We start from the raw sequence: 26,901 nt of genomic DNA, 5'->3' as shown, positions 1-26,901 counted from the left end.
AGTAATACTCTTGGACTGAACTTACACAAAGACCGTCCTTTTCCATTAAAGTGTTAAAGATAAGACTATGTTCTTTAAATTGGATCTTCCAGCATGTACCTAAATTCCTTGATCTTTCAGAAGCTACTCCAATTCCAGTTTCCCTATAGGCACTGGCTTGTGAGAGACCTTTACGTTTAGTCTATAAAATCAGTGTTCACTTGCAGAGCTGTCATCTTCACTTCTGTCACCTGTTAGGCTCCCTCCTCACACAAACTCCAACTGCACAAGAAGAAAGAGCAGGAGGATGGTAGAAACCTGTATATTCAGCAGCTCCTGTATTAATACTGGACATATTGTTAAAACGAGTAAAGAACATAGAAACTTAAAGGTCTTAAAGCAATTAACTCAGCTGTAAGGAAACTGTCAAACTAATATGAACTCCTACCTCGAATCCAATGAATTAAAGTTCCAAAGTCTAACAGACACACATATATGATTTTTTTGTATTTCTACAGTAATATAAACACACACTAAATTACCATTCTGACTCCAGTGTAGTTTCACAAAGCTTTTCACTACAAATCTCAGGTCAAGCCTGCCAGGATTACACAACTGTACGGATACATGGGAGGTGGCACCACATGGCATCCTGCTTTTTAAATACATTACGGTGCAGGGGGTAAGTCAGGAAAAGCTTTGATAATGTTTTTCATTTCTGGAGCACTGGGAGATTTAAAAAAATCACCCAATCTCCTCATTCTTTCCTCGGGATCTCCCAGTAGCCAGCCAACAGCCCTCCTCCCAGTCTCAGAACCATCCCTGCACCACACCAAACCTCAGCAGAACCTGCCGTGCCGGACACTTGCACAAAAGCAGGTGTTTGCCGCTGAAGCAGGCACAGCAGCACCGCTCCTGGGCACAGCATCTGCCTACAGGGCTAAAAAAAGCTAAAAAGGAAAAGACACTCGCAGAATCACAGAGTGGTTGGGGTTGAAGGGACCTCTGGAGATCATCCAGTCCAACCCACCTGCTAAAACAGGTTCACCAGAGCAGATCACACAGGATCACATCTGGGTGAGTTTTGAATGCCTCCAGAGAAGGAGACTCCACAACCTCTCTGGGCAGCCTGTTCCAGGGCTCTGGCACCCTCAGAGTAAAGAAGTTTCTCCTCATGTTCACATGGAACCTCCTGTGCTTCAGTCCGTGCCTGTTGCCCCTCATCCTGTCATTGGGCACCGCTGAAAAGAGTCTGGTCCATCCTCTTGACAGCCACACTTTAGATATTTATGAACATTGATGAGATGCCCTCTCAGCCTCTCTTTTCCAGGCTGAACAGACTCAGCTCTCTCAGTCTCTCCTCATAAGAAAGGCCTTCCAGACCCCTCATCATTTTTGTAGCCCACCGCTGGACTCCCTCCAGTGATCCCTTATCATGCTCCTCACTGCAAAGCCCACCAGGGTATTGTCGACACGACATATATCTCGTAAACATCATCTTAGTAACAATATTAATTATGAATGTACTGCCATGCATTTTGTTCACACTGTTTGCCTGGGAATAGGAGACTGTCGCAGATTGGTTTGCAGCTACTGTCCCACCAGCTGGCAGCCCCAATAGATCTCGTCTGTGACCACACTCAGCCTTCCAGGCTCCAGTGACTGGGAAATTTTAAGTCTGATACTAATAGCAAGAGTTTAACATTGATGTTAATAAAATCGCTCCTGACTCTTGTGTTAAACCACTTCTGCTCAATGGCAATCGTTAAAAAACTTTGCTCTTTAAAGTGCTCCTTCAAAAACCACAAAGAAATCACTCAAATAACAATGAAGTAGATTTTTAGGTTTTGAAGTTAAGTACTGATAACCCTGGTACCTCAGAAAATCTGCTACAATGCAGGGCAATAAACCCACCGTGTCAACAGAGGTACTTTAAAATACTCAGCGCGTTTGCTCACTGTATCAACCTTATGTGTTGAAAACATCAATACAAGGATTTGCTTTATTCAGAGACAACTTTACAGCAGCTCTCAGAAACTACTGATACATGCCAAAGCTATTTCAATCACCTATATCCATGTGCCGGCACATCTAGTTCTTCCATTTAAGATGGTATCAGCCAGACATCATACAAAGTTTGCTGCGAATTACCCATACGGGATTCATCCATCTTTACCTACATGCTGTGTGACTTTTCCACCATCCCAGTGAAGTTTCTGACCACTCTGTTTCTAAACAATTTCCTCATTTTTATTTAAACATCAGCAATTCCTTAAGCAAGCCCAGATAGTTAAAAAAAAAGGCTACAAAAAACCCAGGGATTCCTAAAGCTCACAAGAAATAGCCATAGCTCATTTTCAAGAGAACCAGAACAGCTTCTGAAGGTGAACATGGCACAGAAAAATGAGATTCCTGTCATTCAGCAAGCAAAGTTCACGAAGCAGCGTATTTAAACTGCTGCATATTTGAAGATTTTTCAGCATAATCAAACATGCTCAGGAGAGCTCTTATACATTCTTAAAAAAAAAAAACTCGAGGAGGAAAAGGCATATTCAGCATATTAAAGTTTGCATTGTTTTTGTGAGTTAAAAAGAAAATGTGTGTCAATTTTTTTGCTTTCCCATTCTGGTGGCAATAGTTTAATCCTATAGCTTAACATAGGCTCACTCGAAGGGCTGGTCCCCTTTAACACTTTAAAACAGCAAAGCAGGGAACTACCAACCTCTATTCAAAGTTCGTTAGCTGATAGACCACGTACCGCTGTTGAAGGTGCATACTGCATCTAAGACCACAGAATGCTTCTTAACTTCATCTGGTCATTGCTCTTAATTAAGATCTTCCCGTCTCACAGGCAGGATTATCCTGACAGATAGCCCTGGCCTTCAAAACTATATAATCCAGAAGCACAAAATTATCAACAGAAGCCATCAAACACGTTTTAAGAGAAACGAGCAGAGTTAGAGTAGAACTGCGTATTTTTTGATACAACGTTTGCATTGTCCTCTCCACATTTAGTGATCTTCCCTTTCGACATATTTCAATGTGCTCCAATGGTTTACGTTACTAAAATTGCCACCAACATGAATTACCACTTAAAGCTGTGTGGTTTCATTGTGGCAGCAGCAGAATGTTTCTAGATTTTATTTGTTTTGTTGGTGTTGTTATTTGGGGTTTTTTGTATGGTTTGTGTGGGCTTTTTCTTTCTTAATAAATACAGGCGTAACTTGATCTGTATAAGGCATCCTTCCTAAAATAAGAGAACGCCAGAAATGCAAGGCTGTAGCAGATTATGTGCTACAGCATGTATTTTAAATGTGTCCTGACTGCTATGTGCCACCCTTCTACCACACATCTTCATACTGCAAAGCAAGATGCTGCTCTCATTTCTCTCAATCCCACACCAGGACACCAAGTCTTTCCTGCCTGGGCCAAGCCAATCCTCTCTCCTAGAAAGTACATTAATAATCACATTCCAGTTCAGCATGTTTCTGCCTCAAGCCTGCTCTCACCACTGAGATAAGAAGGCAACTGCAAAACTGGTTATGATCCCGCACAGATGCTGGGAGTAAAAACCTGACTCGGGAGCCAGAACCGGTCCTGGGTACCATAGAAAATCACCGCTGACCACACGGCCGGAGACACCGACCCTGCAGCTCAGGTGAACACCCACGGAAAGAGAAAAGCAGGAGCTATCACCGTCAAACACCACACTGGCACGGTCCCAATACCCACAGATCTGCGATTCTGACATAGCAACATAGGGGCAGCGCTTTGAACCTCAGGGTGTTTCAAAAAGATGGACCCGATTTCAAAGCAGTGTATTTCACTACGGCAAGACGCTACAATTACACAGAAATTTACAAACGCTTTAATGAGTTATCAAGTTTTAGCAACCTTTTTATAAATGCTTATAAATGCTTTTGTAGATGTTCCCTCCACTTGCTGTATGGACAACATCAAGGCAATAGTTGAATTTGTCCCAAACGCCTCACAAAGTGTCGTTATCCACTGAAGTCACCGCTGTGGTGATTCTGTTTTTGTTAATTCGCTAATGGTGGCACAAAAACATGGTCTTTGACATATCCCCACATGGAAAAGAGATACAGTGATTTGAAATTGGGTCCATCTTCTTGAAACACCCTGTATTGCTGCTCTAATATTCCCCACATGTGGGCACATGTGCAGGGACAAAACCTCGGTGACTCCTGAACTACAATTACAATAAATCGTCTCTGATACTTTAGCATCTATTGACAAGCTTTCAAAAACGGCTCATGGATTTGATGGCAAATACCCACTAAAATTAGCAGCAATTGGGTATTTTGAGTTGAAATGGAACAAAGTTCTAGTTTTGAAAGCATCTGAAAGTCTCTGTTTGAATAATGTAGTTCCAGTGTTTGTCAGGCAGTGAGGACTGTAGTAGAATATTCTATGCTATGACTTAAAATTCATATGTAGCTGGGTGTTTAGGGTGAATTAGAGCAATCCTAGAAGTTGCTGTAGTTTACAGAACCACTTTACAAATCCCCACAAAGGTCAGAACAAGTGGTGTTAACAAAACAAATAGTCATCGCAGTCAAATATGCTTCTTATGCTACAGCACCTAAAAAATAGAAGGTCCTTTTGGGCTCCACAGATGCCAAAACGCTTTCCTGCCTCCAGCTCTTCCTACGACCTTTGGATCACCAATAAACCTCCCCGATACCATTCCCAGATCCAAGGTACAAAGTGCGCCTCTTCGTTAGATATCACGACATTCACAACGAGAACACATCCTGCCACATAAAACTTCTCTGGGGTGCTCGACGGCAAGTTTCCCCTCACTAAAACTCTTTTCTTGTTGCTAAATTTCACTTCCATAAAGAAGGACTCTGTCCTAAGTCTCTTTTGGAGGCCAAAGCTGGGAAAATATCCAACGTAAACAGAAAATAAAGAGCTGTTGTTTAGCATTCTGAACCAGGCTGGCTCCTCGCCAGCTGTAATATAAACATTAGAGATCATGAAGCTCCTCTAACCATCTTTATTTCCACACCGGTAGGTTTACTGGGCTGGTTAATACATACATTAATACATAGTGTGGCAACCGCCATCCTACGCAGCCAGAAATTGGAGCACATAAAGAGAAACGGTGTAGTTCTACAGGAGCTGCAACCCAAGTGATTATCAATATACTCTACAGTTTTATGAGCAAGTAATTTGTGTCTTCACCATGAAAAAATTCCCCCTAAAGCCTACTCAGAGCAAACTGGGAATCTGCCAAAGGAGTCGGTTAAGAGATGTTTAAACTTGCAGGGTTTGCATGGAGATTATATATCAACAAGTTAGAAGCAGGTTTTCTAACATATTCTGCGAAGAGTTGTTTGTTTTAGAAGAAAGTCACAGCAGCTCAGGAGCTCTCAATGAATATTTTACACAGACTCCTTTGCGGGGAAAATCACCTTTTTCCTTATATATTTAGTTTTGGGTTGGGTTTTGTTGTTGTTTTTAAATAAATAAGGCAGCATGCTGGCACTTTTATTTCCACATTAAAACATAAAACTCAGAGGACCTGTTCTACATTCCTTCACCAGAAGGTGCTCCCTACATTAGCAGGGGATGTGCACAATTACACTGTAATCTTATGAGCGATGCAGTAAAACTTTTTCCTGAAATTTGTTAAAATGACAGAAATTAGGTGAAGTAAAGAAACTGCACGGGAAAAATGCTTCATGTTTCCCACTACACTTGTCTCAAAAACCGATTTATTCTCAAATTGATTTGAACAAATGATGGTGATCCCTCAGGATCCCTCAGGAACTGAGAGGGACAAACCAAAACACAATTCACACCAATGGAATTAAACAAACTCATCTGAGGTTCTGACACCGACAGCTTCCAGAATGGGTTTCCAACAGCTATTTTGAGAAAAATCAATCAGGTTTTCCTCAGAAAAAGATGTAATAAGTAGCTTGGTGTTGTTAGCCCAATTTAATCCTTTTTACCTTCCTAAAATTGATAGTTTATCATTTGCTTGTGAACATGGAAGCTCCCAGAAAGGGAAACCTCACCACGCTTTAAATTGTTACTATTACATTTTAATTACAATGATGTTATGTCAAGCAATCGTGCTGGTTACATTATACAATATTACATGATCATTCCATTATTTTTTCCAACAACTAAAATGTCTTTTTTTTAAATGGTTCTAACCACTTTCTTTCTAATCATATTAAACTAGATGATCTTTCGAGGTCCCTTCCAATCCCTAACATTCTGTGAAAATATATGAATTATTAAAAAGAGAGAGATGCTGGTTTAATTCATCCATTCATATTTTTTTCTCCTTAGTTTTGCCCCTTCCCTTTTGCACATAAAATTATCAAACTGGAGATTTTATATTTTAAATTTTAATTAGGGACTAAACACTACTGTATGTAAGTAGAGAACAAAGCACATTCATTGAAATTGAAACGGATGATCTGCAGACAACAAAAGTATTTACTAAAGTAGTTTCTTTTTTGGCACCACAGGAATGCTGAAAACCAGGAAGGAGTTGGTTTATGGTTTGTTTTGGGTTTTTTTGTTTGTTTTGTTTTATTTTTTGTTTGGTTTCAGGGGTAAAAGAACCCTACAAACACAACTACTAAAGGGTTATTCACATCACGCAGCCAACCTTGCTCTGCCCCGTGCTCCTCACTGCGCTTTGTTCACGTGTAAAAGGCGGGAATATCCGAGCAGGTAGTGGCCGGGATCCAAGCTCAGGGAATGCAGAAAGCACCTTGGCAAGAGTTTGCAAAGCTATTTTGCAAATCTATTTTTTTTTTTTTGCCTAAAAAAAGCTATTCCATAACCTGATGCAACACTGAAATCAACAGGAACCTAGCCCAGAAATCCGAATCTTGGCACTGAAGGAAAAGATAATCTGCCCGCTCTCTCTGTAGATAAGCAGAAAAGAGGAGAAAATTTTGTAGCCCTTCCCCCCTCCACCTCCTCACCACCCTGATAAGCATCTACCACCTAGAGAGCTGTAACTAACTATTAAGGGCTGATTAAGATGCTTTATAAAACGTAATAAGCCATGAGATAGTATAAGCACATGTGAAATATCTCATGAGCAACTCGCAATAATGGCTGAGGTGTTCATAACTGTCTATGTGATTTCAACACCTTCCAGTAAAACCAATATAATGCGTGTCTCAAGCAATACTCCTTCCCAGAAACCAATTTCCCTCCTCTGGATACAAAAGACTTGGGCATGATTCATTTTTGCACAACATTTTAAAATTGCTTAAACACCTTAGGACACGCAAGAAAGACGATAAATGTTTAACTCCCCCACCATTGCACTTATACAGCAATCCGGTCACTGGGTTTGGGTTTTGAAAGAGTTTGGATTTGGGTCACCCCACCAAAGATGACAAATCAAATTTCTTACTAACTTTACATGGCAAACTATGCTCCAGTTGAAACTGCAATATCAAGAAGCCCAGGTACATTATTACACATACATGACTATACTTCAAAACTCTACGGAATGAAACAAACATGTACAAAGTGACAAAAAGCAAAGTAAGAAAACTTACAAAGACTGTAAACCGCTTAATCCTCTGATGGCCTCATTAGGTACAGTCTTCAGCTGATTGTTCTGTAGGGTCCTGTAAAATCCACCGCGTTAGCAAAGTACAATTTGACAATAATCTTTATCAACAGTAGAGGTGACAGAAGAGCCCACGGTCCCGCTATGGTTTCACAGATTACTGATGTGCATAAAAGCTTTCAGAATTACCCAAAGGCAATGATGAAACAAGAAAATGGTCTGTTTCGTTTTTATTTATGACTCGTTAATTAACTTCATTAATTTGCAGAGAACAAGCCTCTGACATAATACATTGAAATTCCCCTGAGAACTCACTGAAGAGGACGCACAACTTCACACTAACACAAATTTGCTACAATGAATGACATTTTATTACTTTCTTGTGAAATCACCCTATACATGCTCCAAAATACACAAACCTCTAATTTTTCTCAAAGACCCATCAACACACAACGCATGAGCAATCTGATTTATAAAGTGTGTTCACAACAAAGCACAACTTTAAAAGACACAGAATGAAACTGGCGCCAAGCCGAATTAAGTTATACTGGGTTTTTTTAAAGAACTTCTCTCATGGGACAACATATAATTGCACGATGAGTTATTTTATAAAGACAACGCGAATAACTGAGGTTTCACACATTATAAAATACGGTTAGATTTTGGTGCGTACTGGGTTAAAATGCAATTAGACAAATAAGTTAACTCTTAATTAATATCTAAGTCCCAAATTTTTCAAGAACTGCTGGAATTTCAGGCACCTCCAGCATTGGGTATCCCAGTGGAGTTACCTTCAAAAGCCTTGACGCTGCCTTCAATCCACAAAGCACCATTAAGCAGTATTGCAGGTGGGCAGTTTCCTAATCCGTATCCTCCTTATGATTGCTTCTTTACAACCTCAGGGTCCTTTTCAATTATTTTTTGTAATTATCTGTTTAATTAACTATCTATTACCCTACTAGTAACTGGAAATATTTACGTCAGCATAAATGCCGCAATTTCTGGATACAGATTTTTTTAAATCCCAAACAACAGCAAACTCTTTTTATCCTTAGCTATGGGAAAACAGTGGAAATTAATAATTCTTATCTCAGAAAGGGAAAAAAGATATGGGAAACGAGGCATACAACTCTAACCTTTCTTTAATTAAAGCATTTTTCCTAATAATAAGTCATTTTCACCTAAAGCAGTCAATCTATGGAAATTATTTCTATTACCCATAGGGTAATACAAGGTCAGACAGTGTTTTACATCTCCCTAAGTACCTGGCAGTGTCAGGGTACCCGATGCAGTAAACTGAGGGGGTGGAGGATAACAAAAGCATTTACACATCCTTTTTAGGATTTTTTCCTTCTTAGGATGCTTCTGCTACAAAATATATGTCAGAAACAAGTAAGCTTTCTAATTAAACGCTGTAATTACGGTTTAGTCAAGTTCACCACTGCTCATCATCACCACTTAGAGCAAGCTTTGATAAAATAACTAAAAAGTAGGAGCACTATAATTGAGAGAGGAATCCAAAAACCATTTCCTCCAGGCTCCCAGCAGCCAGGCTGGCTGTGCACTGAGCAAACGGACTGTGAGCTACGGAGCAATGAAAACCGATTACTTACAGAACTTTGAGTTCTTTCAGCCCAGACAAGGCCTTCGGATGGATAAAAGAGAGGTCATTGCCAGCCAGTCGCCTGGAAAAAAATGGCAATAATAATTTCAGTCACAAAATGCAGTACTTCTACAACCATCTAACAAGGGAAAATCAACGATATATGAAATCTTGCAGGCAATTAGGCGTTTTGCATTCAGTTATGCCATAATCATGATCCTCCACGCTTGCAACAGTTATTTCTGTCATTGCACGTTTTTAATGACAAGAATGCATTACTCAGCCTCATGGATATATTTTTGCACACAAGCTAGAAAGAAAAACAAACCAACAAAACATACCCCATAGCGATAAAGAATCTTACGGCACCAGGTTTGAAAAGTGCATTTACTGACTATCAACGCGACCCTCTGGCTTTCAGCATCACTCTGCTGAAACACACGCTCTGGTACCCATGTGGTTTTAATCTACGTGGCAGTTTCTACAGAAACTAAGCAGTTATGCAAAAAATAGTTGGATGCTCGTGTGAAGAATCCCAAATGTGAAGATGATATTCGCAAGCAGGTGTTTGTGTTCACAGTGCTGACAACCAACAGGATGTCTGCTGACATGACAGAGACGTCATCTTTCAGCTTTTTGGTCAGCTGTTTTTCAGGAAACAAAACTGGTTTGGGATGGAGAAAAGGAGCGGGATCCTCGGCTCTACTCGCTCGCTCCTCACAAGATGTGTCCGGTTTCGAGCTTGGGCTGTTAGACACTAACGCAAGTTGTTAAAACCGCCGTGATATTAAAGTAATAAATATAGGAGACACTGAAAAACACAAAGCAGAAAGAGCAGCCAAAACAGCTGCTTTCAAACAGCTCATTCCACCCCCTTCCCCTGCTCCTTTTTTCCTTCAACCTTTTCACCTCTATCCTGCCCAGCAGCCCCTGTGTGGTCCAACCTTTGCGGAGCTGCTAATAGTTGTGACACCAGGTATTTTATTAAGGGTAAAAGACAATAATGCAGAACACCTGGTAAACCAGAGCTGCCAACAGATGCCATCATTTTAGCCAAAGTATTTGCTTTCAGCCTTGTTTTCATAGCCAAGAGAAGCAAAAGCAATGCTGGGGAAGGTTGTACAATGAAATCAGCCGGTGGAAATACTGTGTACAATGCAGCAAGTGTTAATAATAAAAAACAGTCAATGTGTTTGGGCAAAGGTCACAGATTATCAAAACCCACCTCTGCTGTCACAGGGCACTGTGAAGCCACACTAAGGGGAAAATACTATTTCAAACAGGCAAATGAAGGAAAGAACAAGAGCATCACCTAAAATAGCAGCTTGCCAGAACATAGCAACATTATTACTTTCTTATCTTAGTCTCTGTTTCTAACTACATAAAAGAGATCACCCAAAGCATTTGATGCCTGCATAAATTTGCTTGCAAAGGAATTAATGACTTAATAAAATGCTGCCTGATAGAGAGCATGCGAGTTATGTTTATCAAAACCATTTGTCAAAGGTAGATGGTTTGATTTATAAACCAAGGGAGAAGATGTATAGAACCAAACAGCTGTGAAATGAGAAGAAAAATAAAGAGAATCAATGTATACTTACTTCTTGAAATCTCCTGTCTGGGATTTTGGAGCTTTCACATGATTTTTCAAATACTCTGAATTTCTAACAGAAATTCTAGATGGCAACTAAACACCCCCCCCCGCCCCCCAATCCATTTTGTCATCAGTAGCTGCCCAAATCAACTATATTAACTTTATCTGGGGGGATGTGGAGGGAGATCCGCAATATTTCATGGCTTTCTTTTTAACAATTTCCCCCCGAGTTCACCATAAATGGAAATATCAATGAAACATGCTGGGTTTCTCCGCCAGAGAGCCAGCGACCTGCAAAACACGTGCCTATTTTAACGAAGTGTTCGAGACATCAAAATAGAGAACCTTAAATCAAGAGAAATTTAACTGAGGCTCCAGCACCTCACGATTTTGGCGCTCAAACACTACGAGGCAATGTTGATTCCCTACCACGTGTATCAAAAAGCGGCGGCTCTGCTGAGATTCCCCGTTAACCGGGCCGGCGTGCGGCATCTGCTCTAACTTCTCCCTCCACTCCAAGAGCCTGGGGATTATTGGTTGTTTTAAAAAAGCTAAACTAAATCCAGCCGAACAGCCTCCCTGCGTGTCACCAACACAACTACAGAGAGCTGGAAATGAAATACAGCTGAGCCAGGCTTGCGTGACTTCAGATAGTGAGACTTCACCTACCTCAAGGCAACTCCTGTTTATTCGGCCTTCTCGCGACCAACAGAAGAAAATAATGATAATAAAACCAACAACCTGCAATCCATTACATTTCCGTTTCTCCTCCATCTGGCATCCTTCCAGGAAACAGGATGCAACTGGCCAAGGGTGCAAAGGCTTTGCTAAGAATCAGTTTGCCAAACAGACATTTATCATTCGCGTCCCGGCCCTGGGGAGCGCGGCTGCTTGTTCAGGAGGTTTTCTCCACAGCTCTCCAGCATCTCACACAGCGCTCCTGACACGCTTCCCTCCGCTGCAGCTGGACGGCAAGATTTCTGTTTATGCAACCAGATTCATTTTAAAGAGAAATGAAAAACAGCGTATAATACAGCGCACGTACAATGTGTGAATTAAGACGCTGCTGAAATCACCCAGATGGGTTTTCCACATCTCTCCTTCCAGCACGTCTCAAAAATGGTCACATTCAGATTTGTATATATAATGTTTAAAATGAATGTTTTAGAAGCACCTCTGTTTCTTTCTCTCACACATGTGGTAAATAGGCTAAGGAAAACCACAGCTTTACCAAAACCCAGACTCCAGCACAACATAAAGGAAATAACCTTCAACTCCTTGCGCAAACTTGCTTGGGACCAACCCTGGAAACTTCTCTATAGTGGGACAACCCCAAACTGTGATGAAGCAGCACCTGAAGACAGCCCTACAGTTACACTATAGAGAGCCCAGTACCCCTCCTTCCCTTCATTTTGAATTGAAAATCTCAGAAACCTGGTCTGAAAGCCCATCTGTAGTTACTGAGTCAAGGCGCAACACCATTACTTTGAGCTCTTTTTCTAAAAGGAAGAAGACAGTAAAACAGATTCACCCACAAAGACTTAATTTAATAAACAACTCTAAAGTGCCCTGTTATGCTATAGGCCACAAAAACTTAATTTGCTGCCTTTTAAATGTGCATCACACCAACTAAGTTTTCCTGCTAATTCCATCGCTGTTCCCCTTGTTTGGAAACTCTGCCCAGGACTGCAAATCTGCAAATATCCTCAATTAACCCAGCCGAGTTACACCTTGGAGGCTTCTGCAGCAGCATCACCATTGTAATGTGTGATCACATTAGTATCTTCTTCTAGGTTGGCAGTCTCCTTGTAATTACTTAGTTTTGAAAACTGTAGTCCTCTATTTTTACTTAAAAAAAATAATTAATTGTTTCAGTGGGACACCATTTCTGCAATTCCAGACAAATCCAAATAGGCAAAATCAATTTCAGCACAGCAGGTTAACAGAGTAGGGCATGCAGACGACAAAATCCTTCCGCTATCCTGTCATATTGGTAAGCAAGCATTACTCTCTAATCATTATTTTAAGTGACACGGTAAGTGATCTCCAGATGTAGAGCGCTCCTTGTTGTTATTACAGAAATCAGGATACAATCTGGCTGGGGAATAATCTGCCACGGTATCTCACTCCCAGAGTACACAGCGAGCAGAGCTTCGTGCACTGAAACTCTTCTCAAAGCAGCAAAGACCATTTCTCTCTTTAGGGAAATTAAAACTTCTGCAATTCTGAGCCTGGCAACCCGGCTGCATGTTAATGGAGCCACGTTAATCACTGATGTCACTCCAAAATCAGGGAGGGTGTCCCAGGGATACATTTTTGTCCATAATAATTAAAACCATCGCTCTCATTTTGACAGGATGCAACACAAACTCCTTGGAAACCTCTCTGCTTGTCTTGCATCCCAGATGGTGGGTGGTGAACCTCGGGTTACTTGAGAAAAGAACTGGGTCTCGTGTCCTTCTGAAGATCTTGTGCACACACATGCACACCTGGGGAGAGTCTTTTTACCGTGTTGTTTGCTTTTTGGGGGGTTGTTAGGTTTTTTCCACTTGGTGATATTGTGGGATCCTCCCAACCTTAGCTGTCCATCTCATATGTGACAACACCGCATTGGCTGCTTTTTCCATGGATGAACTGTAACCTTTCTTCCTCACTGAAAATCCCAATACTGATGCAGACTGCAATCCTGACACGTCCTAATAAACCATTTATTATTTTCATTTCTAGATTAGCTGCTTTGTAGTAAGACCCGAGACTCCTAATTCAAGATCTAGTGAAGGCTGAACCTTCCACATTCCCTTATGAACCATCTTCCACTGTCTCTCTGCCCACTCAACATCTTCTTTTAATTCTCTTTTATCTACTTACTTTCATTCCATTGGAAAACACTCCATTGCTTCCCCATGTGCACTTCCGTAATTCGTTTACTTTTTTGCTGTCTTACATCAAACTTTCCTGCCATCCTTAAATGCCCTTCCCATCAACTTTTTCAAGGTTTAAATTTTACTTCAAGTTCTCCCGCAACAGAAGTAACTTTTGAAAGCGCCTCATAGATACACGTGCTGAGAATCACGGATTAAACTTTCTCAAACCTAAGAAAAGAGCTTCGTGTTCCACCCATTCCACAAAAGCAGCCAGAATTCCATTTTCTTAACAGATGACGCATGGTATTACGCTACAATTATTCATTAAGGTTCAAAGTTCTAGCATAACTAAATGGATATTTTATTCTGCTGCTACCAATGGAAAAATGCATTTGCCCCCTTCTACTTCAGATGCAGTAGTTTCAGCATCATAGAATCTCAAACACTGTCTATAAATAATGGTGAGTAAGCCAAGACACATCAGGACTGAAAAAGGAAACTTGTTACTACAACCAGCCCTGAAACTGCACCAGCTGAGCAGCACTTCTCATCCTGAGCCTTTCCAGCATTTACAGCTTTCCCAGAGTTATACTGAACTTAAAGGTGATGGCTTGTTTTCAAAATGCATTCTGGACTAAAAAGTTATAATGTCTATGTAAACTAAGCTGAAAGAAATCTGAAGCCTGCCCATAAGTTCTACTGTTGTCAGCAAGAGTCAACAGCGCCCACTCCAACACAGAATATGGCTCTACGATATTCCTTTTCATAGACTATCAAAGAATATATTTTTTTCCTTGTTAACAGGAAAATAAATGATGATGGATTTTGAACGCAAACACTCCCATCCATGCAAAACATGCATTATCATTCCATTTGCAAGCAGTGTCTGTATTTGGGCAAGACCTCCTTGACGAAGAGACCACAGCCTACAACACCTGCACCGAAGGAAATACGTATAAACTAAAATAGTTATTATACATTATGTCCTGCTGAAGCAAGCTTTGTCGTCACAGTTAGTATTCTCCAGCAAAAGAGAACTTTGCACAAATTTTCTATATTGGTCACGTCTTAAAAATAAGCAACAATATTGTGCTGTCTTGAAGATTGGTCTAGAGCAGTAACAAGCTGTTGCAGTATGAAACTTTGATTCCTCCTACCTCCAAAGCAGAAAGCACAATACATTTTATAAAATGCATCTTCTTCTCCCTAACTGCCTTTCCACATCATTGTGATGACTTTCCTCTGCTTTACCTCCAATTTCTCACCACATAAGTAGGAATCACTACAGATACCATCGTGTTTACTCAAAGAGTTCCCCGAGACAAATATCACATGTTCTTCATCATGATGCCCAAACTTAAACACTCTAGTTGGGGAAGATGGTGGTTTTGGGGGTTTTATTTCTTCTTGCTGTCGCCTCAAAAAGCCATGTCTAACATTAACTTATCCTTTCACTGTGGATGCTGAGGGACTGGGGCACTTCACTGTGCTATGGGAATGGTTTCCATAGTGGTGGGTCCACTACTGAGAAAGCGGAGGGGGTTTGTGCTTGACAGGTCCAGCTCTGAGGACTCCGACACTCAGAAAAGGATCTGTGGATTTGATACCAACTTCATCTTCCACTCCAACACTCCAACACGCTCCTTCCTAGCTATTATATAAATACATTTCACTTACCTAGTCTGTAAAGCAGAGACATGAAGATTAAAGTAACCAGACTTGGGTTTGATCACAGGATGCAACAACTGAATCAACTACAGACTTGTGCTTTTAGGAGATAGTGCTATTTGGATGCTCAGAACATTTCCAAGATCATTAAAGACGTGGATAAGGGTGGAAAAAAGTGACTGTTGAGATAGTAAATCCTCAAAGTTGCTTCGATCTATCCATAAAGGCTGTCTCTTGCCCTGGCATTTATTGGTTTTCTAAGCATGGGATCTTTTGAAAGACCACACACCTAACAACTGATGCTGCAAAATGTGGAAGTGGATCCAGCCTACATCTATTTGGTGATTAAACCTCTGTCACCAGTTTTCTAACCACTCCAGATACATACTGGGTAAATGCAAGACCCAGGTTTTGTAGACACCTTCAAAAAATGAGAGTAGTTTTCAATAGGATTCTTTGTTTCAGAGTTAGGTCAACTCTTAACTTTTCCCTAGCTGGGAGAGGAAAAAAAAGGGAGCAAATATTTTACCAGAATAATCTAAAATTTTGCTTTTATACAGGAAGGGCAGGAAAATAATTTTACATGAGTACGGGTTACTTCTGTGCCAGAATCAAATCTGCCAGTGCTAATGAGGGAAGAGGACCTCAGTACTCAAAAAATAAACCAAGATGCAGCCATCCAAGAGGAGGGGAAGAATAGAGGTAAAAGAACCAGTTATTTCCTCACCCTGTCTTCTTACACAACACAGTGTCACACCACGGCACTATGACAGACCAACTAATTCTCAGAGGGATGTCATTTACCTCCAAGATATTGGATTTATTTTTTCTGGTTTTCTGTCTAAGGTGTTTTGCAGAGCTACCTGTGGCTCTTCTTGAGGTTTAAGCCTGGAACCATGTACATCTTTTGTCCCGCACTCCAATTCCTGGCACTGAATGGAGATGGACGGCACAGTAGAGACTCAACCTGAGAGCTGCCGAGGCTCCTGCTTGTCCTCCAGAAGTTTCTTATCTGGTTTATATGTTCAGACAGCCCCAACCTGGCAGCTCAGGCAGCATAATAAATTCAGGCTCGTAGGACGAGTCTTGAAGCGCAGCACCGCAAAGTTCAGCCCCCGGGCCATTGAGCTAAGCCGGCTTCTGTGTGTGAAAATAAAGCCGAACACTGAAATTCAAAGGCAACAGATAAGGAAAAAAGGTTTGTTTCCCTCTAAAAGTACTTACAGCAGAATAACCAGACTTGGGATCCTTATACACAACCGTGCCAACTTTTTAAATTAACATGTAGAAACAAACTGGAAAGAAACTTCCTCATCTTCTAAAAACAATGGAATTTACTCTACCTACTTGCATCTGTCCCCGCAAACTGGAAAAATACACAACTCTTAGGCACAGCAAGAACTTTCTAAGCTACAGAAATATTATTCTGACACCAGCAGGATTGAAACTTATCCAGAATCAAGCTGATTTAGAACTCGCATAGATAAGAAAACATTAATTAAACACAGGTTGGCCAACATGCTTTTAAACATCATTTAGCATCTAGCGCAGACCAAGTAGGTGATGTTTAAAAATATCTTAGCTGACTGTGGTTAATTCTACTTGGGAGTCTTTGCCTAAAGGTTTGTCTTGACTAGAATTCGAAGGTGCAAGTTACAACACGCCGATGCACTTTCTAAAGCTCCAGCGCTCACAAGGCAGGGAATCGTTCCTAATGTATGCTAGTCAAGTCGAAGCTTACGCTCCGTGCTTGCTACCACACGTGAAACCTACACCTCGCATTTTCTTCATTAGAACTTTGCCTCTTGGAATTCAAGCTGGAGCGACTGAGGAAATTGCCTCCACCAGCTGTTCAAATATTCGGGGCTGGCAGATGGATGAGGAGTGCTCATCGGCTTCCAACCCAACGTCAGCCGGCTATTTTTGAAATACCAACAGAGGAAGTCTACAGTTGCTCCCTTTATAGCGAAGAAGCTGAAGAGAGCTCTTAGCTTGCTCCTCAGGCTCTGCTGGTGGGGCTGAATGGACAGACACAGGGTGGTAACGTCTCCAATCATTCCAGCTTGTTTCACAAGAGGATGTTTAACCACAGCCCCAGTTACCACATGTTGACTAACACAAAGCATCAGGACAACTTTTCTCATGAAGATTCATCCTTACCTTTTCCACTCAAAACAAGCCCTTTGTCTCCAGCTTCCCACTACAAATCCTGAAACTATCTGTGTTTATGAAAGGGAGAGGAATTGCACCATCTCATCAACATTCACACGCTACCTTGAAAACATCATTTTAAAGAGCTGGCACTGAAGGGCAAAAACCTCCTTCCAGCAAACGCTCCACAGCCAGGTGAGGAAAGACGCCGCATCCCAAACTAACAGCTCAGCCTTGGTGGCCTTGGCAGAACTCCAAGACATGCTTTATTCATAAAACCAAAGTCATAAAAAAGACAGACACTCCCCCTCCCCTCCCCAAGGATAATACAACTCGGTGCTGATGCAGAAATGAGAAGGAAGGGGACCATCTAAATTACACACCAAAACAGAGACTACAAAAGCAGCTGCGCCGTCTCAGCCAGGTGGTCATCTTCAGCTGCAGCCAAGAGGAAAAATAACTCCAGACATTTCCCTTGCAGATACTTCCTGATTACAACCTTATGGCAAAAACACCTCGTTTTCACTGCCAGTGTGCATTTTAATTAATCCTCATGTTCTTAAAATATACTTTGTCAATTAAAAACCATGATCAGAGACTCTGGTGGAGGGGAATGGGGGGTTGAGATGTTTAAGTAGATCTCTTAGTGGTGTAATTAGCATAGATAAAATTGAACAGTCAAGCAAATTCTCATTTATTTCCCTGAAAAATCACAGTTGCATGTGCGCTGTCTCTTGCGTGCTGTTTATTCAACCCTCAAAAAGCAAATTAGCACTGAGAAGAGAAAACTTCGCTATTAAATAAAAACCCTTAATAAAGTTTGCCCTTGACCAAGTAAAAAAAATAAGTATTTGAGGGTAGTGTCACAGAAGAGAGACTGCTTCATTTCATATAGGAACAAAACCCAGACACACAGCAACACACAGGAAGGTAACCGAGCGCTGCTGTCTCTTGGTGCCTCCAGGAGGGATGATTTTCTTCCTTGCAGTATTACTGGGCTGGATGTGGTCTTCAAAGCCCCAACAGCCCAAGAGCATCTCCCTCAAAACAGGGTCATTAAGTTGAGGAAACTTTTGCTTTATTCAAGTGGTTCAAGTTTCTGAAGCAAGACTGAAAAACTGGCCAAGAATAAAAATCGTTCTGATCTGCCTTCCTTGACGAGAGGGCCTTTTTAATTAATCCAGCAGATCATTTACAAATAAAGGGAATGGAAATAATACAGTCAAAATCCTCCCGACAACTTTAGATAACTTTAAAGGAACTGCAACCATTTAGAAGAGCATCAAAACATAATACAGCCTGGCTCTTCCCGTTGAAAATTCACACTGAAAAACTGTTTCTGCTTTCTAAAACACTGCATTATCTAACTATATTTTCCTCTTCTAGCGTTCTATAAATACTTCAAGGTGTGGTTAGAAAACTGTGGCCAAGTTCTTCAAGGATTTTTAGTTTCCATCTCAAGTTCAGGGCTGCAGCATATTTACATTAACATTTTCTGGAGAATACACTTCATTAACTGCTGTGGCAAAAACCCTTGGTGGTCTGCTCCTCCCTGGCTCCGGCCATTGCTGTTTCAATCATTTGCAAATTACTTCCAGATGGGTATCGGTTACAGAGAGATGGAGAATTTTTATAACATTTATAAATAGTGCAAGAATCCTACAGACATAGGATAAGTGCGCTATGGGGTGAGACGCACGAGGCTGTGGAGAGGGGCACATCACCCAATGGTGATGCCCACAGATAAGCTGGAATATCCAGGTAGGACACTATCTCAAAGGTATGAGAAATCAGATTTTACCTGCAAACGTCATACTTTGGAGGTGAGTCGTTTTCCCTAAACACGGCCACTTGGTGCCATTTCAGACATTCTCTTCCACCTGGTCCCAGCGGTCACTCCAGGTGGCCATTGCTCTCCCATCTGCATCAGCCCTGCCAGTATGCTGGTGGAGTCTCCGATAACCCAGCACATACAAAATCAGCATGGGATGCATACATCAAAGCACCCAGGTCTCTCCCCGTTCTGTGATGTCTACATCTTTTAATCGAGCAGCCAGCTTTTACAATTCTGGTATGCTACTTCTTTCACTTTTATTCACTAGCGTTCATTTTAGGATTCAAAAAACGATCCTGTGAAGTCCCTCCAGACTATCAAATAATTCATTGCATTAAGGAAATGACAATCCCCACTTTAAGTGACTCCTACTGCATTTTTTCAATCCTATACTCTCCATATGCGCACTACATAAAACTCAAGTTGCCTAGATAATACATCTAATTGTCTCCCATTTACATTCAATTAAATTCTGTTATGCTATTCTGCAATATTAATTAAGTCACTCTGTCAGGGGCTCATCTCTATTTGACAAAGAGAAGGGCTATAGTGTGGTATGAAGGGAAAGGTGGCTGGGGTTGTCCCCTGGATGAAGAGCTACGGGAGCCCATGGTGCTGTGGGTTCTTACTGTGCTCCCATTCAGTTTGTGGGATTTTTATTTGCTTTAGGCATGTAATTCCTGGGAAAAGATCTACATGGAAAAGTCACTTCTGGCATAGATTTCAACACCACTTTGCTTCAACTCTGCCAATTCATTTTTGCTGCAAAGATGCATGTTTTCTTTCTTTCTTTCTCTCCAGAAGTTGCTTTACCATCTCACTTAAGCATGCTAGTAATCATTTAAAGCTTCTAAGTGTGCACATATAATTCTGAGCTTAACGCCAGCCTATTTTTTTGCAAACTGAGATGCTGGATTTAAGTGGGACATCGAGGTGGACGCAGCAAATGGCTCTTGGGCAAGCAGCACAGCAGACAATGGCTGAAGGCTCTGCCTTTTCTCTTCACCTCCTCACACACCCCAGGGTTTATGGAAGTCACACAATACGCACACCCACCAGTTAGGTTTTACTGCTTAATTACTTATAGGGAAAAAATGAAGACTCCCACGGTCATCTGAAACAGAATTGTTTGGGGTTTTTGTTCAACTTTTGGTGTCAAATATGATTATAAAGAATTTGGAAAAAAAAAATGGACTACAAATATAGTCTAACAAAACATACAAACATACAGCAGTGCCTATTATAAAACACACAGGGAATGTTTGCTAGTATTATATATATATATAATATATATTCTGAGCCAAGAAAACCTTTCCCATGTTCTATTCTTCTGTTTGTTTTTTTTTAATTCACTACTTATGCCATAGAGCCTTTCTTAAATTGTGTCAATTGCACACACGCACCATCTAAAATCCTGGTAAATCTGCTTTCCTTCATGAGGTATTCTTGGCTACACTGCAAATTCAAGCAAAGCTAAAATCAGAATAAACCAGAACCTGTTAAGCATGAAATAAGATATCGCACACAATTCATCTGACACAAATAAGCTCAGATGAGCTGCACAATTGTACTAACTTAAGTCAAGACTACTTAAGAACCAGAGAAAAATGAGTTATCTAAGTGTATTAGTAATGGTAGCTGCTACACTATCAGGATATAAGAGAGACCAAAATTGTACAGAGAGGTAAAACACCTTATTAGACCAGTGTAGCTGGGATGCAAGGAAAAAAATCTGAGCAGCTTTCAGGAGTGCAAGTTTTTCTTCAGAAACAAGTGATTCATCTCTTATCAATTTCTCAATATCCTTGTTCCAGTGAGGTGTGGTGGTTGTGTTGGTTATAGCAAATAACCAGAGTCAAAAGGTTCTGGGCTTTATCTGTAGTTTTGCTATGGGGTTAATTTATCCTGTACCCTTCACAAATGGCTTTCATTCTCTGCTGCTGTTTCCTCATCTGTAAAGTCAGGACAACGCTTCCCTGTCTCTTTGGGGGAATGAGCTGTTCTTTCCTTAGGTTGCATTTACTGAAAAAAACCTCAGCGTAGCAAACATAGTTCCAGCCTAGTCAAAGCCAGAAATAAGGACAACCTTACTTTGTATTTTATATGCTGTTTGATAAGAGAAATGCTACTTTGACACTGTGAAATTGCAGTAGTTTTGTCTTATCTATTGCTCATTACTGGAAATTCACAATGCGCTCTGGCAAAGGTTGAACCATTACCCTCCCTTCATAGATAAGGGAACTTGTGGATTCAGAAGTCCAAGTATCACCCAAGTAAAACCTAAGAGGAGTGGGAGAAGAGTGAGATGGGAACAGGAGAGAAAATTTCTGCCAGAGAAACCCAGAACAAGCAGCCCTGTAAGCACAGAACTGGAATTCCTGATACAGATCAGGATGGGTTAGCGAGCGCTGCATCTGCAGCCCACAGGGGCAATGGGAACAAGCTGCTCAGTAAACCAAACAACATATATTTTATAGAACTTATGCAACAGTTATACTGTAGCTCCTTCGGAAACAATGGTAATTACACACCTCTCGTGTTATCTTTGGATAACACTGTAATTAGTGTGCGTCATCACTCTAGCCATGATTAAAATAATTATCGTAAAAAGTCCCTTGTAAGTAGCATTTACTGTTCCGGTTTCCAAACATGTACAGGATTTTTATTATTATTTTTTTTTAAAGTATAATTGCTTTCTCTGTTCACAGCTCAACTCAACAATATTTCTTTCCCCACCCACCTCCCACTTTATGCAGCCACGTGATGTTGCAGCAAAACCTTAACGTCTGTAAAATACTCACAGCTCTTCCAAGTAGGGAAAGTTCTTGAACGCATCCTCTGGTAGCCTTGTGATGTTATTCATGCTGATATCCCTGGGGAAGAAGAAATGCAGATTTATCAATGAACAGTAAAGGATCTCTACACTCTAGGAAAAGGAGGAAAAAACGACAGCCTAATCAGATGCTATGATAACAGAAAATTATTTTAGCATCACACAGAATTTCTTTCTAGAAATTACACAGAATTTCTTTCTAGAAATTTCACAGAATTTCTTTCTAGAAATTTCACAGAATCACCGAATGTCAGGGATTGGAAGGGACCTCGAAAGCTCATCCAGTGCAATCCCCCCATGGAGCAGGAACACCCAGATGAGGTTACACAGGAAGGTGTCCAGGCGGGTTTTGAATGTGTCCAGAATAGGAGACTCCACAACCTCCCTGGGCAGCCTGTTCCAGTGTCTGTCACCCTCACTGAGAAGAAGCTTCTTCTCAAATTTAAGTGGAACCTCTTGTGTTCCAGTTTGTACCCATTGCCCCTTGTCCTATCATTGGTTGTCACCAAGAAGAGCCTGGCTCCATCCTCCTGACACTCACCCTTTATATATCTGTAAACATTAATGAGGTCACCCCTCAGTCTCCTTTTCTCCAAGCTAAAGAGCCCCAGCTCCCTCAGCCTTTCCGCATAAGGGAGATGCTCCACTCCCTTTATTTGCATATTTAACTTTCAAAGCACAGCAGTTTGAGAATCCAGTCAGAGCAGAGACCTATATAATGGGACGCTGACAAAAAAAAGGTTTTCTGATACCTCTAAGCAAACAAATTACTGTGAAACTACAGCATAAGCATGTATGAAAGAGGCTCTACACTACTGTTATCCCCAAGTACTAATTTTTACCAACTTACACATGCATACAATTTTAACGCAGATGATTAAGACCGCTCAAAACCACAGCATAGGAAAAGAATTAAAGAAAAAAAAAAAGATGGTGACCACCCACCACGCAAATTTTCATCCCACAATGTCTTTAAAAAAAAAAAGAATACACGCACTGGGACTTTAATAAAGAGTTTCTGGCAAACATGGCTTCTGGAACAACTGACAAGAACGGCAGAAACATGTCTTAGCTCTACCACAGTCATTTTTTTTTTACTATAAAACCTATAGAAGTCCTCGAGGTAATAGTTTTAAGCAGATTTCATCCCCAGTCCGTGAGCGGAGACAGGCCGGCAGCAAGTGCCTACACGACAGGTATGCAGACCTGCTCGGCTCTTTCTTCCCCAAGTGGCAAAGCCGGTGCCATCACCTCAGTTCACACCTACGGAACCAGCACGGATAATCCGGTCCTAAAGCAAGTTGTTACTCCATGTGAGTAAAAGTAGCACGAAAACAATTCAGTTTGATAATTAAACTAATAACTGCCTAACAATTCATGACATAACCCAAGTTCTTACTTTCCACTAAGTTACTGCCTTTTTTTTAATATGTAGTTTAACAAGCAATTCAGTGAGAGTGGTGAGTACAGCCCTCCCAGCTTCCTTCTGCTTCCCATCTTCCAAACCTTTTCCTCTTTCAAACATGTTCCTCAACTGGAATTATCACTTCTGATGAGGTGGAAAAAGGTCAATTTAGACTCTCCCTGCTATGCTGGAAGGGCACAAATCCCTGAAGAACCATTTTGCAGCAGCAAAAACAGTCCCCCTGAGAAACTAAGAAGTTTCATGGTCACGGTATCTTCACGGGTCCCACCAGGACCTGGTGCTGACCTTGGGAGGTTCAGAGTCAGGTCCCTAAGGGGAACAATGAACCCAACCAAGGGGTTGGTGACACTTCTAAGGAGATGGTATCTCGGGACATTTGTGCTTCTTTCATGCTGTGACAAACCGAATGTCACATCAGTACCATATAACCAACTGAAAACATCGCAGCAGGTAATTAAACCACTTTCTGTGAGGAGTGCCCGCATAATTCCTCCAGTTGCCAGACCATAACGTCTAACATTGCTCATTAAAAAAGTTTCCTTATTTATACTAACAACAAAACACACGATTAAAAAAACACCAAAAAACACACACATAGTTACTGGGGAAAAAAACAAAATAAAATTTTCTGCACAGCGGTTGACAGTGTCAACTAATGTCTGCAAACATGTCAAGATTAACAAGTGACTGACAGCTGCTCTGCTGCTCCCCACAGCCACCAACATTGCACTTTTACATTGAATCTAGGTGCAGTCACTTCTTTAAACTAAATGTTTATTGAACAGCAGGCCAAAACACCATTTCTCATACCCCACCATAAACCAAGAGTTATTCCTCAGCAGCTGTTAAGACTTTACTAACGCAGCTCAAGAGCATGGATCAAAATAAGGTCCGGCACCTACAAGACCAACCCAATGGTGAGAAATGAGCGAGAAAATCCCCTGTAGCACACAGGACTCCTTCACTGAACCAGAGATTATTTACTTCTGAACTCCACAGCCTGTGTGTTTTAAGAGGTGCTTTGTATCCCATCTTGGGTGCCCCAAGATGCCGCAGTTGCCGCGGGGGACGTTTTTTCTTCTTGTGTAGAAAAATGAATAAAAGTATCAGATACATGAACTGTCAGCTGTCCGCTCCACGGGAGGCCGCGACTTCTTTTCTCCCTTCTCCCCATATACATTTGTCAAATTGTCATGAATACATGAGTGTCGCACATCCCGGCTCGTCCTCTCCTTTCCAAATGACTACACGTCCCCTTCTCTGTCAACTGGGAAGCGTTTATGAAGAGGGTGGAAGGGTGAGAAGGGAGTGGAGACCCTACATGAACCATAAGAACTAGTAATCAGTGCAAGAAGATCACAACTCTCTTGGAAGACTATCCAGGTGATACAAAACCCTATAATTGTATATACCATATTCAATGGTGGCAATAAAACTAGGTCAGCAGTGCATATGACCAGAAAGCACTTTATGAATGTTATACATCATTTTGTCAAGGATTTGTGACCACAACCACTATGCGATAGCTCTTTACGACACAAATAAGAAATCACGTCCACCTTAACACAATGGTCTTGAAGGTTCTTGAGCTGTAAATGCCTGATTTTCAGAAGTGTCACATTCAATCCTAAACGAAGTCAATGGAAATCATGGCATGGCTGCCATGGAAATTCCGTGTAATCTGAAATTACTAAAGACTGGTTTTTGCCTGTAGCTTCAGGTGTTAACATCTACCATTTTAATATGGGGAGTAGACTCTTTGGCTGTAAGCGTGAAACATAATGAAGACTTGAGAAGCATCATCAATATCCACAAATTCTGATGTTTATTTTCAGTGAAACTGAATTTATAACAAAAACGGGCACAGAGACACATTGTGATTCTGTCTTTAGCATTATGATGAGAAACTTCAGAGGCTGCTTATCATGATGGCTCGCTAAAAAGATGGAATTATTACAAAGTGCCTATATTTGCCTTTGTTACACATAATAGCAACTCCTACTCAGTGAATAAGCCAATCTTTATAGCACTGATTCAAAGATTTTGGGGAACATCAAGACAGCAACTCTCAAAGTTTCTTAATGACCTTCATACAAGTTTTAAATCAATTTTTGTTTAATTAAAAATATTATGTAAAAGCAGTTTTGCTGCAGAAATCTCAAACTGATTGCCAATACCTCAATCATCAGGCTTGGGTAGGTCACACTTCAAAAAACTGCTACAAAAAGTTAAGGGGATGAGAAGGTCAAGACACATGAACCCTACCTGAAGTGCACTATCAGCAAAACAACAAACAATATAGAAGGGGAAAAATAACACAAAAAAATTGTATAACTCAAAATATCCACAATATCTTCAGTAAAAGGATGAGTTTGTGGGCACTATTTACTGGTAATAAAATATTAAGTAGTTTACAAGCTTCAATACAAGCATTTACAAACATACTAGCAAACAGATACCCATATCGCTAAAATTAAGTGAATTAATAACTACACTCTAAAAAATTCTGCATAGTCAATTTGGAAGATACTTTTAATAATGCATGCTTTATAGGAGAATCACAACAGAAGTGGACTAGCACCATATATTGTGACAAAATAATGGCAAATACTCCCCCCTCCAAAACAAATCACTGCCCAAAACAAAAATAGTCCTTTCCAAGTCTTTAGTGCCTTCATTTTAGAAACTATTCATTTTTACTACTTCTAGAATTTAACAAGCAAACAAAAGAAATATATCAGTGCATGCAGAATCAAGGATGCTGCCTACATAATAAAGATAAAATAACACTACAGACCTTGGATATGTCAAAGCAATCTCCACTGAGTAGCTGCCTTACTCCACATGTTCCTCCTCCTCTACCAGAACAACCCCAGGTCCATGAGCCCAGAGCTCATTTAAGGTCCTAATATATAAAATAAAGTTCTAAGAATGAACAAAACCAATACCTAAGAGTATTTTCCCAACCTCTAGCAGTGTCCACAGGAATGATGCTGTCACACAACATCAGGATCACATCAGCCGCTGTCTGGTGCCCCATTTCAGCAGCAATACACTGAAGGGCCCATTCCGGATCAGGTTATTACATCCAGACATAAATCCCCTAAGAAGAGCACAACACCTACAAACCTTTTGATTGTTACTAAAAAGAAAAAACAAAACCAAACAAAAAAACCACCACACCACACAACAAATGGAAGAAAATACCAAAAACCCACACATTTGCCCTAAATTTTACTGATGTACTCAAGTTCAGACTCAGTATCTGAAAGGTTTATCTTAAATTTCTTGCTCTTTCATCACTTCACAGCAGGATCTGTCAGCCCCAGCAAGCTAAAGCTCTGTCTTGAAATTAAACTCAGCCCCACGCTTG

General features: G+C 40.8%; 1 protein-coding gene across 3 annotated transcripts in view; it reads right to left on the bottom strand.

Annotated features, from left to right (window-relative positions):
- Positions 1 to 26,901, bottom strand: part of LGR4 (leucine rich repeat containing G protein-coupled receptor 4) — an 80,702-nt gene that overhangs the window by 21,022 nt on the left and 32,779 nt on the right. For all 3 annotated transcript variants that reach the window (XM_065065467.1, XM_065065466.1, XM_065065468.1), the window contains exons 2-4: positions 22,071 to 22,142; positions 9,169 to 9,240; positions 7,542 to 7,613 (exon numbers count right to left, since the gene is read on the bottom strand). In XM_065065467.1, coding sequence (XP_064921539.1) covers positions 7,542 to 7,613; positions 9,169 to 9,240; positions 22,071 to 22,142 — 216 coding nt within the window. The remainder of the gene's footprint in view (positions 1 to 7,541; positions 7,614 to 9,168; positions 9,241 to 22,070; positions 22,143 to 26,901) is intronic.

The sequence above is a fragment of the Columba livia genome, chromosome 5 (assembly GCF_036013475.1).
Source record: "Columba livia isolate bColLiv1 breed racing homer chromosome 5, bColLiv1.pat.W.v2, whole genome shotgun sequence".
Taxonomy (NCBI): domain Eukaryota; kingdom Metazoa; phylum Chordata; class Aves; order Columbiformes; family Columbidae; genus Columba; species Columba livia.
This window is presented reverse-complemented; position numbering and strand designations above follow the sequence as displayed.